Source organism: Nannobrachium achirus (genome assembly GCF_963921795.1).
Source record: "Nannobrachium achirus genome assembly, chromosome: 1".
NCBI classification, from domain to species: domain Eukaryota; kingdom Metazoa; phylum Chordata; class Actinopteri; order Myctophiformes; family Myctophidae; genus Nannobrachium; species Nannobrachium achirus.
In genome coordinates this window covers 17439631-17456496 of record NC_137810.1, presented here as the reverse complement: position 1 = coordinate 17456496, position 16866 = coordinate 17439631, and the positions used below count along the sequence as shown (strand labels likewise).

Sequence of the window (16866 nt, the reverse complement as noted above, 5' to 3'; positions counted from 1 at the left end):
ACAAAGTATTGCATAAACACCTATAACGGCCTTATGAGACCTACAGTATCCCACTATATAATATATAGTGAGATACTGTATTATATCCTCCTTCCGCCTCTCTCTTTCTCTCTCCTCTCCCCTTTTAGTTAAATACTAATGACAATGTATGGCTATAAATTCATGCCCCTTTTCCCCCTCTTCATTACTTTATTCCTATCTCCATAACATGGGAACACAGAGAATGACCTGAACCAAAGAGATAAAGGGAAGGGAGGGGCTGATTCAGTAAAGTAGACAGGTGCCACTGAAACCCAAGGCAAGAATGCAGACTTGGGAATTGGGACTCCATCTAAACAAGATACACTCACCGTCCATGTCATGCCTCGAAATATCGCTAAGTTTAGTTCTTCTCCAACTGCATATAAACTGGAGAATACTTGACATACGTTTGAATTTCTTAAACGAAGTTGAAATAATTTCTCATTAGAAAAATATAATCCCTCTGTGCACTGTATGTAGGCTACATGCTAGGCTGAAAGGGATCTTTTATCACATGAGAATAAAGGGCTATCACCTCTTAGTTCCTGACTGTGCGTTAGAAAGAAGGAAGTCAACATGAAAGTGGATATGTCCCACAAAACCAGCCAGGAAACCTAAGCTGCCCTGCTTAAACAATGGGGCAATTTTGAATCACGGTGAATAGGACAAGTGATGTGAACGCCTTGATTTTTGCATTGTATTTTTATGCGGCTATGATACGGTCTTGCCATAGACACTTACAGGTCACAGTTATTGAACACCCTATGACGCAGCATTCCACTCATTTCATTAAGTCTAAATTATGTTGGATAAAAGGTGTCGTGTGACGTGTCACTCAACAAAAAGAACATATTTTTAGCTGAAAATGTGACGAGTCAAACTACTTTTTGGGCAGTTGAAAATGTTTTGTATTTGTTCAGTTCTTTCAAGAGGCAACACAACAGCTTTTCACCAAATCATAATTAGACTTAATGAAATGAAATGGAATGCTATGTTATGAATGATGTGGTGCAATAACAGTGACCTGTAAGTCTCTATTGTAAGACAGTATCATAAAATTACAATGCTAAAATCAACATCACATCAAATATGAGGTAATTTGTTTTCTAAAACCAGGTCTCCTCATCAAACAATCAAACATCAAGCAATAACAAGACCAATGCAGTGTTCCTTTTAACTGTATATCATTGACGGTTACAGGCAGTACAGGAAGAGAATCCTGCTCAGTATGAACATGTTTTATAATACATTCTAAAGCTACCATAGGAACAATGAAAATGTGAATATCCATCTATTAATTGACATAGTAATACATTAAAAAGTCTCTAGTAATACATTAAAAAAGTCTTTCCAATCCTGTACAAGTAAGTAAGTAAGTCAATTTGAGTGTTTGAAATTTGAAACAGAAATAAAACAGCAAGAAACAAGTGGGGTTATTAATATACAATAAATATAGCCTATAGGATACAGTACTTTTAATTATTAAGTTCAGAACTGGTGACAAACCCAGCAGTATCTTTCTTTTTTTGGACTGCATTTAAGGGATAGAGACACATTTTAACCACTTTAATTTACTTCATGAATCAACATAAGATAAAGATTGAGATTGCTTAAAGAACCAGGTCACCTCTGGGACAACCAGATCTTATTTTATTGTGGGACACGATCAACACAATCCTGAATATCTTTTTGTCTTCAATCTGTGCTTTTAGATATGTTAGTATTTCAGCATGCTACAACTGGTTATATGATGCATTTTGCATCATATGACCAGTTGTAGCATACTGAAATCGGCTGAAATACTAAATTATCTAAAAACACAGATTGAACACAAAAAATAACTCAGGATTGTGTTGATCGTGTCCCACACAACAATAAAATACGATCTGGTTGTCCCAGAGGTGACCTGGTCCTTTAAGTTAATGAAATGCCACCCCACTAAGTTGCCACCCCAGTTGCCAACCGGTTTCAATGCAAATTTCAAACATGGCCGCCACGTGAATTTGGTCAATAGCTCTGCTAGTCTTAGATCTGAAGATCCGCTGCCGCTTAGCTGCCTCCTCCAACTCAGCCTCCACCTTTGATCAGAGTCTGGCTTAGGCTCAAATACTTGTGATTTACGTCTGTTGATTCAAGCTTCTATGTCAATGTATTGCTATTGTATTTTGCTTAACGTTCCCTGATTTTGCATAGCATGCTGCTTAAACTAAATTATCCTAAGAAAAAGGAGAGACCCCCAGGCATGCAATAGGAACTGAGTGTGTAATATCCAATTAATGCAAACAAACAAGAACAAAACGATTAAATGTCCACTCTGTAATAGTACAGTACTAGTAAAATAATATGCAATAGATAAAACACAATAATGAATATTAAAGGGCCACTTCACCTCTGGGACAACCCTATCTTATTGTCTCCACCAGCCGAAGGCAGGGGGAGAGTATGTTTTCGCCCCTGTCCGTCCGTGCGTCCGTCCGTCCGTCTGTGCGTCCGACGTCCGCCCGTCCGTGCGTCCGTCCACCGAGTTTGTGTACAGCTAATCTCCGGCACCGTTGGCCCGGTCGCTGCCAAAATGAGCACACACATTCCCTGGATGCCAATTCAGAACCTCTGCCCCACATTTTTCAAATGGCCCTGTTCTAGCCCCACCTTGAGGCAGATGTTTGCAAAACACATTTCTGTACACTACTCCTACAGATTTTGACCAAAAATCACGCAAATCGGTAGACCGTGTCTCTACAGTCATGTGATCGACACGGATCTGTTTGATTGTCCATATTCCATCCTGATTGGCTGATATTGGCTTTCAAAGTTTGTAAGATTGGTCCATTTTGGACAAAATGCCTCAAATCACAAATGCAGAGTGCAATTAACATGAAATCGCGCACACACGTTCCCACTAGGCTGAGGAAGAAATGCCACTTCAAATTTTTGAAATCAGCCTCATGGTGGCGCTATAACAGGCCGATTCGTGGTTTTACCTATAACTCCACCGATCAGTTTCAAACTTTGTAAGCGCACTCCCTGGATGCCAATTCAGAACCTCTGCCCCACATTTTTCAAACGGCTCTGTTCTAACGCCACCATGAGGCCGATGTTTGCAAAACACATTTCTGTACACTACTCCTACAGATTTTGTCCAAAAATCACGCAAATTGGTAGACAGTGTCTCTACAGTCATGTGATCGACACGGATCTGTCTGATTGTCCATATTCCATCCTGATTGGCTGATATTGGCTTTCAAAGTTTGTAAGATTGGTCCATTTTGGACAAAATGCCTCAAATCACAAATGCAGAGTGCAATTAACATGAAATTGCGCACAGACGTTCCCACTAGGCCGAGGAAGAAATGCCACTTCAAATTTTTGAAATCAGCCTCATGGTGGCACTATAACTATTAGTGGTTTTACCTATAACTCCACCGATCAGTTTCAAACTTTGTAAGCGCACTCCCTATAGGCCAAGGAAAAACCCTTTCATTGTATTTTTCACATCAGCCTTTTATACTTATGTAAGACACATTTTTGGATATTACTCCTTCAGATTTTACCCAAAATTAACACAAATCAGTACACAGTATCTCTACAGTCATATGATCAAGACGGATCTGTCCCATATTAAATATTCAATCCTGATTGGCTAAGATTGGCCTCCAAACTTTGCAGGATCGATCCGTTTCGAACAAAATGCCTCAAATCAAACAATTCAACAATTGTGCAATTTTAATGAAATTGTGCACGCACAATCGCTAAAGGCCAAGGAAGAAATTACACTACAAAATGTTCAAATCAGCCTCATGGTGGCGCCATGAAAGATCTAAGATTGGTGAAGAACACATGCCAGCCTTTTTACATTGGCCTTTTATAGCACCACAAGGACGCGTGGCTGGTGGAGACCTGTGCTCGGAAGAGCACTTCTTCTAGTTTTATTGTTGTTTGGGACACGATCAACACAATCCTGAGTTATTTTTTGTGTTCAATCTGTGTTTTTAGATATTTTAGTATTTCAGCATGACTAGTGATGCATTTTGCCTCATCAGTGATGCGTTTTGCATCATATGATGCAAAACGGATTGTGTTGATCGTGTCCCAAACAACAATAAAATAAGATCGGGTTGTACCAGAGGTGAAGTGGCCCTTTAAGTGTACACATACAGTAGTGTAAATTACATTCACAAGACGGTTGCCATGAAAATGTCATAAAATATCGTGCAGGGCCGCAGAGAATTTGCTTAAGTCAATTTCTGACATGAAAAGGTTTTTGAATACCCAAAGTAGTGTTCACTATTCTATATCATTCAACTCCGGATTCGGAAGTACTTAAAGGGGAAGACCACCCATTTTCAATATTGAACTATGTCATTAATATACCTTAGAGGAGTTGTGTGGAAATAGGAAAAAAAAGTTCCCCCTCTTCTGTGTTGCCTAGAATTGGAGGATTGATTTTGGGGTTTGTATTGTAAAGTACAACTTGATGACATCACACATTGTACTTTACAATACAACTCTAAGGTATATTAATGACATAGTTCAATATTGAAAATGGGTGGTCTTCCCCTTTAAGGAAATAAATGTGCATACCTGTTCCACCCCATGTCGTGAACACAAACTAAACTGAGGCACACAAGTTCCCTTTCTTGTCATTTCGTTTGCTAATTGATGAATGCAAAATGAATAGAATAGAATAGAATAAAAAAAATACTTGTTTAATCTCATTTCCCTGACTTTTATGTCTACAGTTATTTGTCTATCATCCATCACTTTGCGTTACAGTAATCAACTGATACCTAATTTATTTGGTATGTGTTTATTTTCTGATTGATATTCAGTTAAAGCGACACTATGTAACTTTTTGGTTTAGTCAAATCTGTGTGGTAAAGTACGTTAAGCATAAGCAACCCCCTTCAGGATGATGAAACACCTCAACTTGGTCTTCTAGGTGTTTAATCATCCTGTCGGGGGTTATTGAGCGGTGGTCACACCGTCTATACGTGACCGTGTGTGTATGCGTCTATGCGTGTATAGCCTGGAGCCTGGTCTGCAATACCACTGGGTGACCAGAGAATTGCTGTTGAGCAGCCTTGAAATGTACAGTACATGCATGCATGCATGTACATGTACTTTATATCTCAAAATCAGCCCACCCCCCCGCAAACCAGCCACCTCCATCACCACCCATGCAGTCCAGCCCGCACTATCTCCTTCATCCACTCCGACCACCTGCCCGGAGGAGATCAAGGCGTGGATGAGTCTCAATTTCCTGCAACTCAACAGCTCAAAAACCGAAGCCATCGTAATTGGCACCCCCCACCAGATCAAATCATGCCCCATAACCAGCATCTCCTTCTCCGGCCAAAATCTTCCCCTGTCATCCATAGTCACCAACCTGGGTGTGAAAATGGACCCACAACTGACCCTTGAGGCACACATCAAACACCTCTGTAAGACCTCATTTTTCCACCTCAGGAACATTTCCAAACTCCGCTCCACACTCACCCTCCCAGATGCAGAGAGACTCGTCCACGCCTTCATCTCCTCCAGGCTGGACTACTGTAACGCACTCCTCATCGGGATCCCTAGCAAGAGCCTCCAAAGGCTACAGTAGATCCAAAACAGCGCTGCTAGGATCCTGATGAGGGTGCGTAAATATGACCACATCACACCCATCCTCCGTTCACTCCACTGGCTCCCCATTTCCTTCAGGATTCAATACAAGATCTCCCTACTCACACATCAGTGCATTTACGGCAATGCCCCCCCCTACCTCAAAGAACTGCTATACCGAAAACCAGACACTCGAAGCCTCCGCTCCTCAAACACAAACCTTCTCCTTACCCCCGACACCAACCTCCACACCATGGGTGACCGGGCCTTCAGCTTCACAGCCCCAAGCCTGTGGAACGCCCTCCCTGAGCACCTGAGAGCTCCACAGTCCACTGATGCTTTTAAAAATGGACTAAAGACACACCTTTTTAACAAAGCATTTTTAACTTAGTCTATGCCCTGTTTTAGCTTAGTTTTATCCAACCTTTTATTATAAGTTGGGTCCTATATGTTGATGTCCTTTGTGGACTGGTTGCCTATTTGCTGTTTTTATTTTTATTTTTATGCTGTTTTTCTTCTCTGCCTGTTTTTAGTTTTCTGCTTTGTAGCACTTTGAGATTCGCAAGAATGTAAAGCGCGTTATAAATAAAATGTATTATTATTATTATTATTATTATTATGTACGCACGCATGCACACACACAAACACACACAGCCTTGAAATGAATGGACACCACCGCTCAGTTCACACAGGTGTGATTTTTATTATAACAACCCACTTATTACACGGCTACTTAATAAGTAAGTAAATAAATAAATAAATAAAATTTACATAAAAGTTGCACTGGCCATCCGCCCAGCACAATACGTCGCTTTAGAAAACAAGGAAGTGTTGCTTCAAATGTTTTCAAAAACACAACTTTTAGTTGTAAATGACAAATTGTGTGTTTGTTTACATGGCTTTCATTTTGCATACATCATAAAATTCAAGCAGTGGCACTGAGCGCAAACAGGTGCTCTGAGCTTTTGATTAGAGGTCTGTTATTTTGGTCATTATTCAGAAATTACACACAGCTGAATTCAGCGATTGAGTGATTGATTGATTGAGTGACTGATTGATTGATTGATTGATTGATTGATTGATTGATTGATTGAAGACTTTATTAGAAGTTTGCATAGGAAAAGGTACAGTTTCATGACCAGTAAGACTCCCTAATGGGGAGATAAGCGACCGTCAGGTCAGCAGTGTCCAAAAATGTGTTTGAAAAAATCGGCCCGATGGTGGCACTAAATGGGACAGATGCATGTTGATGACAGGACTCTAGACATACTGTGTACCGCTTTGTGTGATTTTAGGGCAAAATCTGTAGGAGCAGTGTCCAAAAATGTATTTGCAAGAATCGGCCTCATGGTGGCGCTAGAAGAGGGCCATGTGAGAAATGAGGGGTGGAGGTTGTGTTTTGGCAGCAAAGGAATGTGTGTGCAAAGTTTAGCATGGATAGGGTCAACGGTGGCGGAGATATATGAGTAGGGGAAAAGTGTGAAGTGGCGTGGCATGACGTGACGTGACGTGACGTGACGTGACGTGACGTGACGTGGCGTAGCGTGACGTGACGTGACTGACAGACAGTGGAGCTTTTCATAGTAACTTGCGACCTGACGGTCGCAACAATAGTTAGTTCACTGTTACAAGGTCAACTAAAAGGATAGCTCAAAAAAGCTTTTGACCTTGTTTCAATTGGGGTCCTTTTTTAACTCAATATAACTTATACAATTGGGGTGGTTGTTTTTTATATCCCTCCTCATGTCTCACCAATCTGACAAAGTTTGACTTGATGGTCAAGATTCAATTTATCCTCATAGCAAGCCAGTGGGCTCTATTAGTCAATGGTAAAACATTTCAGCCTGTGCGCTGGAAAATGGGTTCAATTCCAGGCTAGAATGTTACATAGTGCAACTTTAATGTCTCTCACCATGCATGTAATGCATGTAACCACATTTAACCCTAGCGTTCCCTATTCTGGGCATGTGAAAATTTGGAAAGTTAAGCTCACAGGGCATCGCAACAATGCACCATGGCAAATAGATTTGGTGTAGAGGTAAAAAGGGATGAGACCAATTGTAGACCCCTGGGATATCAGGTTCAACAAAGTACATAGTGCAGGGGGTCTTCAAAGTTTTTAGGCTAAGGACCCCTTAGTTGAGAAAGAGATGAAGCAGGGACCCCCACAACCTTTTCATAGATTCCACTTAGTTTAATTGTTTGACAGCACAATCGTCAGTGTATTTTGGATTCATGTCAATGTGTGTTTCCAGATATTTAACCACTTGAACAGTCAATATTTAATAAACTTGACATTTCACTCTGTACTTAGTCTGCTTTTTGCTACCCTCTTCACCAAACCACTTTGCCGAAAATAGCTAAATAGCCAATCTACAAGCTCGCGTTGTGAACTTGTAGATCTAATATGTTTGGTTAAAGTTCTCAGAATATGGACGCTAGGGTTCAAGTAGTTACTGTAATAAAAAGAGGAGAAAAAGGTTTCTAGCACACAAAGATTGGGAGAACCCAGTGTAGTAACTCTGAGAAATTCTGAGGACCCCCTAGGGGTCCCGGACCCCCTGTTGAAGACCCTTTAGGGTATATATAGTAATAAAAATGTATGCTTATCAACAACAGATACATATCGGCTGCTGCCATCAAGTAATGTCAGCTATATTTGCTGATACCGATATTGATGGTTATTCTTTTTTATTATTATTACAGCTTAACACAAGATTACGGTAAATCCTCTGAAGATATTAATTTCTCAAACAGGAAGAAAGAAACATTGAAAATGGGACACGCATAGGTGTGTGCTCTCAGACAGCAGTGTATTTCCTTACAATTTCCATCCAAAAATATATTATGTAAACTACTGCATACATAAAGAAGTGTGTGTGTGTGTGTGTGTGTGTGTGTGTGTGTGTGTGTGTGTGTGTGTGTGTGTGTGTGTGTGTGTGTGTGTGTGTGTGTGTGTGTGTGTGTGTGAGAGAGAGAGAGAGAGAGAGAGAGAGAGAGAGAGAGAGAGAGAGAGAGAGCGAGCGAGCGAGCGAGCGAGCGAGCGCACTTTTGTCTTTGCATGGGAAATATCAGTTTACAATATTACAACACATGTTATTACCTTATATTCCTCCAGGGCACTATATCTCTTATCATTAGTTTATTCATCAGAAGAGGGTGTTACATAGAGCGAACCCCCGTTACATAAGTGTCTGCTGAACCTCTAGTTTTGGGTGGGGCGAGCAATAAGATATTTCTGCCACAAAGCACCGCCTGCCCTCTCGCTGAGTCGTGTTCCTTGCTTGTATTAGCAGTAAATGGCACAGATTCTCCTGGGAGAGAACCAACTTTCCAGTGCTGTACATTGGGGAAAATACTGAAACCATTTCTATTGTATTTGGAGGGAACATATACAGCAACTGATGCCTGTCATTGTAAACTTCTATACATTGAGTTAATGAGTTTACCGAGAAGAGAACAAATACCCATACTGGACCCTGGGGTTTACTCATCATACTATATGTTCCCTTTTTGTCAGTGGTAGTCGGTGGAAGATGTTTTACTTAGGTAAAAGTACCAATACCACTATATGAAAGTACTCTGTTCTAAGTAAAAAGCCTGTTAATTTTTTTACTTGTGTAAAAGTACAAAAGATTTGCCATAAAAAAATACTTAGTAACAAAATAAAACAAAATTTTCTGAATTTGTCAACCGTTTCCAAAAACAGCCGATCTAAGTGCTCACATCACATTGTGACGTGTTGTAAGCCTGTAGATTGGCTATTTTCAAATGGCTTAAGTAAAAAAAGATGGCTTACGTAGTTAATGTATGTTTTAATCTAAATCTGAAAAAGTAACTAGTAACTAAAGCGGAACATTTGGCAAAAAGAAGTGGACATTCATTGAAAATAGCAAATATACAAGCTCTCATTGCGATGCATTGTTTGTAAGTTTGTAGATCGGTTATTTTTGGTCGAGATTTGTGGTAGAGAGAGTGTACGACCCCTGATCAATGGGGTATAGGGTTAAAAATACCTGATTTCTTAATACAGTAGCTTCAACATAGGATAAGTAAATAGCTCCACTAAAAAGTACAAATAGGATCATTGCGATTCAGGGACTTGTGTTAACAATTTCTTTGGACAACATTGAGTTTTATGACATCCGGATACTATATACCGGTATTTGTTTTAGCAAGACAATGCATTTTTTGCTCCATTTCATGGCATCCGCAGCCATTCTCAGGGCCATAGAGCTATTTTTCATCCATGCCTTACCCTTTATCCAAAACTTCTTTGCCTTTTTTTTACTATTTTGAAAAAAACATAAAATACTTCAAATAGCCGATCTGCATCGACATGGTGTGAGCTATTTAAAATATTTAAAAGAAAATAGTAAAAAATTACAAAAGAGTTAAGAAGGCATGGACGAAAATAGAGCCCTACTGATGCCCTACTGATGAAATGGAATGGATTTCTTATTCAGTCTTTTCCAACAGGTTTAAGTTGATTTATTCAGTCTTTTCAGTGGATCAGCTTCAGCTTGGAAAGTTTCCCAGAGTCTGACCTTGACTTTGTCTATCAAGGAGGGTGATTTGGGAATCTTTGTATGCTCACAAGGCCAGCGGTGCCCTTGCAGTCCGGGCACCTTAGGCTGAAATGCGAATCCCGATCCTGACGACCTTTGCTGCGTGTCAGTCGCTGTCTCTCCCTCCCCATGTCCTGTCAACTTACTGTATCAATAAAAAAAGCCAAAAAATATCTTAAAACTAAGCAAAACGGAACAAAGAGTTTTAACTAGATAATTAGAAAGCTCTGGTGGCACAGAGGAAAAGCCTTGCCTGGAAACCAGACAAATCTGCCAGTGCAAAAAAATTGCCTGGCTAGGAAAAGCCACCGGTGCAAAGATTAGGGTCTTGAACCCTCTTCGTGCTTCTGGCTTGGCCGTGTTGCAGGTGGGTAGCCAGGCGGGGAGGTCGACTCCTACAGGTTGGTCAAAATGCCTGTTCAGCGGGGTGCAGCACATGGGCATAGCGTGTTCCTCAACCTCCAGTCCACGTGTGAAACCCCTGGCGAAACTCTTCACATGTCAGGTGAAAAGGAGCAGAGAAGCAGCTGGTGACTTATTGTGTATCTGAGCCTCAGACAAGACATGTGCTCATCCATCCACTCCCCCCACGTAGGGGATAGCAGTGACACTCCTGTGTCTGTGCTTTCATTCAACATTGTCCTGCTTCAGGCCATTCAATGGCAGTGTGCAGGACATCGTGTAAGTCCATTGTTACATCCAGGGGCGAGGCCAGAACAGAGAAATAGGGTGGGCCTGGCAACTTCAGGCTGGGCCCAGTTTGGGAGAACTGTTGTGCCCGCGTGCGGGCGTGATTTTTTTTTCTTCTTTTTTCCTGTAAATTATTAAGGTTTTTTTGGGGTTAAAACAGGTGTGGGTGGCAGCAGCAATGAACAATAATTAATAGGCTAATACAAAGCATTGAGTTCCCAGCTGCACTTCATCCCAACAACACATTTACAAATATAAACTAACACTCCCCCTCCAAACACACAGTAGCCAACTGCTGCTAGTGTAGATGCATCATCCGAGCGACAGTTGTAAAGTAGCCTACTGTTCATTTATTCATATTAAGCAAGACGATGATCACAAAAAAGGAAAAAAATAATAATAAAAAAAAAAACATTTTTTGGGCCAAAATCCATGGGTGGGCCTGCTGGGCCAGCTTTCTACATGGCCAGCTTTCTACATGGGTGGGCCTCCACCCATAAAAACTCCTCTACTGTGGGTGACAATGTTGTTGCAGTTGTACTCTAGCCCTCCCCTAATGAACATTTTTCCTGTTGTTTCATGTCCAGTTGCTTATACTGTAGGTCCGCTATTTTAGCTGTTTTAGAATTTGTGAAAACATTGTATTTTTACATACATTTAATAATGAAATGCCCAAAATAGGAATGGAAGGTTCAACGTGGTTAGGAATAGAATGTGGCTCATAATCTTTTTAAATATAGTTGTCCTAGGAGCGATGCATGCACCGCTCAATAATAATGTGTGTTGCCACAAATCCATAGCACACCTGGACGTGTCTCATGGTGCACAAGTGTGCCTCGGCACAACTTTTGAGAAACCACTGATCTAAACCATATGCAGCTCTACATACTGTACGAGGCTGCAGTTTGGTCCTGATGCGGTTGATGATGTATGTCAGACTGCACTGTACTGTATCTTAAGACAAATACACTGTGCAATATATACTGATCCCCAACCACTCCCCCCAGGTGACGTATTAATAGCGCCCACTCCTGGGTGCTATTAATTTAGTATATGTACTAACATATACTATCTAACAACAACTCTCCCAGCTTTGTTCTTCTGAAGGCTAAACCCCCTACACAAATGACTACATGGTAACTAATTTTTGTTTCATTAATTTCACTAGAGGATACTAAATCAGATAAGAAATTCTTTTCAGATGACCAAATGTCTTCACACACCAATCTTGCATAACCTCTCATTCATCCCATCCCACATTGAGTGTTCTTTGTCTGGAGGGAAAGGTGATAGTGCTTTATACTTACTGTAGGTGAGCTCTATATAGATAACAGGATACATTGGCCCAACTTAATCAAATGTAATCTCTTTCTCTCTCTATCTGCAAATCAGACATTGTCTTCAAGGCGACATTTGTCCGTAATTGGTTCTAAGGCAAGAGGTCATCACAACAGTATATAACAGTATATTATGTGATCTTGTGTCTCTCGCTTTGTTTACAATGTTCTCTCAAAGAATGGTAGAATGACCTGGATGCTGAGGCGTCTTGAAGAAGGATCATCTAGGATAGAAGTAGACAAACTTTTTCAATGTGACCCACAAAATATTCATCTATGTCTGTCGGAACCCCGTGTAGCATTTATTCTTGGCAATTACTTTTTTGACTGCTGGAAAAAACATATATATTTTTTAATAATTTAAAATTATAGAAAGTGATACAAAAAAAAACGTCTCTTTTTTTGTTTATTTATTTTCCATATTTGAAGAAAAGTATATACGCTTTGAATTGTTACAGACTACAGTGCAGTATTATTTATTTCTTTTAAGATTTATATTTGGGATTTGTATGTTTTATTTCAGATAGGGCAGCAGTGGACAGGAAACCAAGGGTAGATACCGTAGAAAGAAAGCAGACATGCTAGACATACTCCTTGTGACTATGCACTAACTCAGGGGTCTTCAACGTTTTCAGGCCAAGGACCCCTTTGTTGAGAGAGAGAGATGAAGCAGGGACCCTTTCATAGATTCCATAATATTCCATTATATGTATATATATATATATATATATATATATATATATATATATATTCCATATTTCATTGTTTGACATGTATATGTGTATTTTGGATTCATGTCAATGTGAGGTTTCAGATATTTAAACACTTGAACAGTCAATAATTAATAAAGTTGACCTTTTTCTCTGTACTTGCCGAAAATAGCCGATCTACAAGCTCACAACGCCTCACAGCAAGTCTGCTCTTTTCCCCCTCTACACCAAAGCTCTTTGCCAAAAATAGCCGATCTACAAGCTCACAACGAAGCGCGAGGCGTTGTGAGCTTGTAGATCTGCTATTTTTGGCTAAGGTTCTCAGAATATGGATGCTAGGGTTCAAGTGGTTAATATAAAAAAATATATATATATTTATATCACTCAATGATTTGGAGGACCCCCTGTAGTAACTCTGAGGACCCCCCAAGGGGTCCCGGACCCCCTGTTGAAGACCCTTGCACTAACTGGCTGGGCCAGCAGCCACCCCCTGTGCAACATTCATTTCAATAACAAAATTCGGAACAAATCTTTTTCCCCACCCCATGCAGCTATGCAATACCTGTTGTACCTGTTTGTCTGCCTTGTCCTCATTTATGCCCATAACACTGAGATTTCTGTATCTTTCCCATGGGGTCCATGTGAGGTATGCCCAAATATGGAGTTCAGAGATCCTATTGATGACATCAGCATACTCCACAGGGGTCCTCAGAGTTACTATAGGGGGTCCTCCAAATCTTTGTGTGGTATATTTTTGAAGCGGTGAAAGCCGCTTCCAAGGAGTGGCTTTGTCTGTCCTGTACATGTTTTTTTGAGGATTCCCATAGATTCTCAATGAGTGGCTTTGTCTGTCCCGTACATGTACCGTGCATGCAGAATTGAGGATTGGTCAAGCTTCACATGACAATTTGGCCCTCCAGACAAAATCATTCATTCATTCAGAATTCATAAAAATATAGAACTAAAGCACATAGAAAGTATAGACCTAGAACACAGATTTCATAGCTCTAGAACACATAGAATAGAAATTCACCGCTTCACTTCGAACCGAGGTTTGATTTTTTATATAGGCTATTAATCACTTGAACGCTAGTGTCCATATTCTGAGAACCTTTTTTTTTGGCAAAGAGGTTTGGTGTAGAGGGGAAAAAGAGACAACTAATTACAGAGTGAAACAAAGGTCAACTTTATTAAGTATTGACAGTTCAACTTCAAGTGGTTAAATATCTGAAAACACAAATTGACATGAATCCAAAATACACTGATGATTGTGCTGTCAAACAACGAAACTATGGTTATCTCTCTCAACTAAGGGGTCCTTGGCCTGAAAACGTTGAAGACCTCTGCTATACAGTATATACTGTATGGGTGTATTGGTCGGATCGACGGTTCTGTACACCGCCTATCCATCTGAGTTGATGGCGGGTTAACCGGCACCACAAACAATCTTGTGTTCCCCGGTCTCAATCTTGAGGTTTTAATACGCCTAGAGTTTTATAGAGCCCTGTTAGTCAGCATTACCTGCTTCCACCTCCCACGACGAGGACGTAGGGTTGGATTTTGAGAGGCAAGATTTGTTTTTTATGGTTGAGGTGGCTCAACGGAGTAAGAGCACATATACCATATAATTCCCACAGACCCTGGTTTGAATCTGTCCAGAGGCACTTTCACTTGCATGGCATGCACTCTTACTCAGTGGGCAACCACTTTATGTTTTTTACGCTGTGGCTAATCTTACAAACCGATGCTTTCATCGGTTTGCGAGATTAGCCAGCACATTATGCCCTCTTTTATGCTGGCAGCTGATGCTTTCATCAGCTGCCAGCATAAAGGAGGGCATAATATGCTGGCTATTATTTTTTTACGTTTATGTTTTTATTTATTTATATATATTTCTTTAACTAATTTGATAGGCAGTCAATGGGGGTTGGATCGGGCTTGAAACCTTGCCCAAATCTGGAGGCCAGGGTGAAGAAAAAAAGAGGAAACGTCTGTTTTAGAAGCATTTGCGGTGGACGATGGCGGGGCCGGATTCGTCATATTCCTCCTTGCTGATCCACATCTGCTGGAAAGTGGACAGGGAGGCCAGGATGGAACCTCCGATCCAGACAGAGAATTTACGTTCTGGTGGGGCAATGACCTTGATCTTCATGGTGCGTGGGGCCAGAGCAGTGATCTCCTTCTGCATCCTGTCAGCAATGCATGGGTACATGGTGGTACCTCCAGACAACACAGTGTTGGCATACAGGTCCTTACGGATGTCCACATCACACTTCATGATGCTGTTGTAGGTGGTCTCATGGATACCATAGGACTCCAAACCAAGGAAGGAAGGCTGGAAGAGGGCCTCTGGGCAGCGGAATCTCTGATTGCCAATGGTGATGACCTGTCCATCAGGCAGCTCATAGTTCTTCTCTATGGTGGAAGAGGAGGCAGACGTGGCCATCTCCTGCTCAAAGTCCAGGGCAACATAGCACAGCTTCTCCTTTATGTCACGCACAATTTCCCTCTCGGCTGTGGTGGTGAAGGAGTAACCACGCTCTGTCAAGATCTTCATGAGGTAGTCTGTGAGGTCACGACCAGCCAAATCCAAACGATGGATGGCGTGGGGCAGGGCGTAGCCTTCGTAGATGGGCACTGTGTGGGTCACACCATCACCAGAGTCCGTGACAATACCAGTAGTACGGCCGGAGGCATAAAGGGACAGCACGGCCTGGATGGCAACATACATTGCAGGGGTGTTGAAGGTCTCAAACATGATCTGGGTCATCTTCTCCCTGTTGGCTTTGGGGTTCAGGGGGGCTTCTGTGAGTAGGACAGGATGCTCCTCAGGGGAAACTCGCAGCTCATTGTAGAACGTGTGGTGCCAGATAGTTTCCATGTCATCCCAGTTGGTGACAATTCCATGCTCAATGGGGTACTTCAGTGTTAGGATACCTCTCTTGCCCATGGCTTCATCACCAACGTAGTTGTCCTTCTGGGTCATACCAACCATTACTCCCTGATGTCTGGGACGACCGACGATGGAGGGGAAGACGGCACGAGGAGCGTCATCTGAGGCAAATCCGGCTTTGCACATACCGGATCCGCTGTCAAAAACAAGTGCGCTGACTTCATCTTCCATGGTTGAACTTCTTGAGTGAACTTTGTCAAATGAACTTTAACAAAGAACCTTACAGGTATCAAGCTTCAGGTAAATGATATGATATCACAGTTTTTCCTATTTTTATATCTTTTTTGCTGTGATGTCACCGTGATGTAGATGGCCATAGTCATCAATATGACATCAGTCATCTCCATATTTGGGCACGGCAGTGTAAGATGTCCATATTTGGAAAGTGCATAAAAGGTATAGGAGGAACTAGAATGTCCCTTTTATGCCCATATATGGAGATCCCTGATGTCATCAATATTAAGCCCATGTCTTGGAATGCCCATATATGGACATACTGTGTCAGTCTCATGTGGTCTATGACGTCAGACATCTATGATGTCAGTCATCTCCATATATGGGAAAAGTTACATTTTGTATTTTCCCATTCAAGTCAATGGAGAAAATTAATTAACTTATAAATTAATATAAATTAAACTATATGATGTATATCTTGGCGAAATGCAAGCAGACGAGTCCCAATGAAGCCAGTCGATTTGAATGTGGCCCAAGTGAGTGCCACCCAAACTGTGGGAGGAATAGCGTGCAGAAAGCCAGACAAGTACTATAGTCTGGTTGCCCTGTTAGGGACAGTTGCCTGTTAGAGCAGCCACACTAACAAGCACAGACTGAACTGTGCATCATCTGTACATGATATGAACTCGTAGATTCACATAAATGGGCTGCCTGAAACGGAAGAAGAGATGCCTGATGCAGCAAACAGGAGAGGGCACACCCAAAATGTTTTAGAAGATAATAAGGCAATTTAATGATAAATGCTCTTC

The 16866-nt window shown here is 41.3% G+C and overlaps 1 protein-coding gene across 1 annotated transcript; it reads right to left on the bottom strand.

The window, feature by feature from the left end:
• Positions 1-14926: 14926 nt before the first annotated feature.
• LOC308281982 (actin, cytoplasmic 3) lies at positions 14927-16054 on the bottom strand (the record flags this gene model as incomplete). The annotated part of the gene is made up of 1 exon (XM_080722330.1): positions 14927-16054. The coding sequence occupies one exon, from the start codon at positions 16052-16054 to the stop codon at positions 14927-14929; it is 1128 nt and encodes a 375-aa protein (XP_080578456.1).
• Positions 16055-16866: the final 812 nt, after the last annotated feature.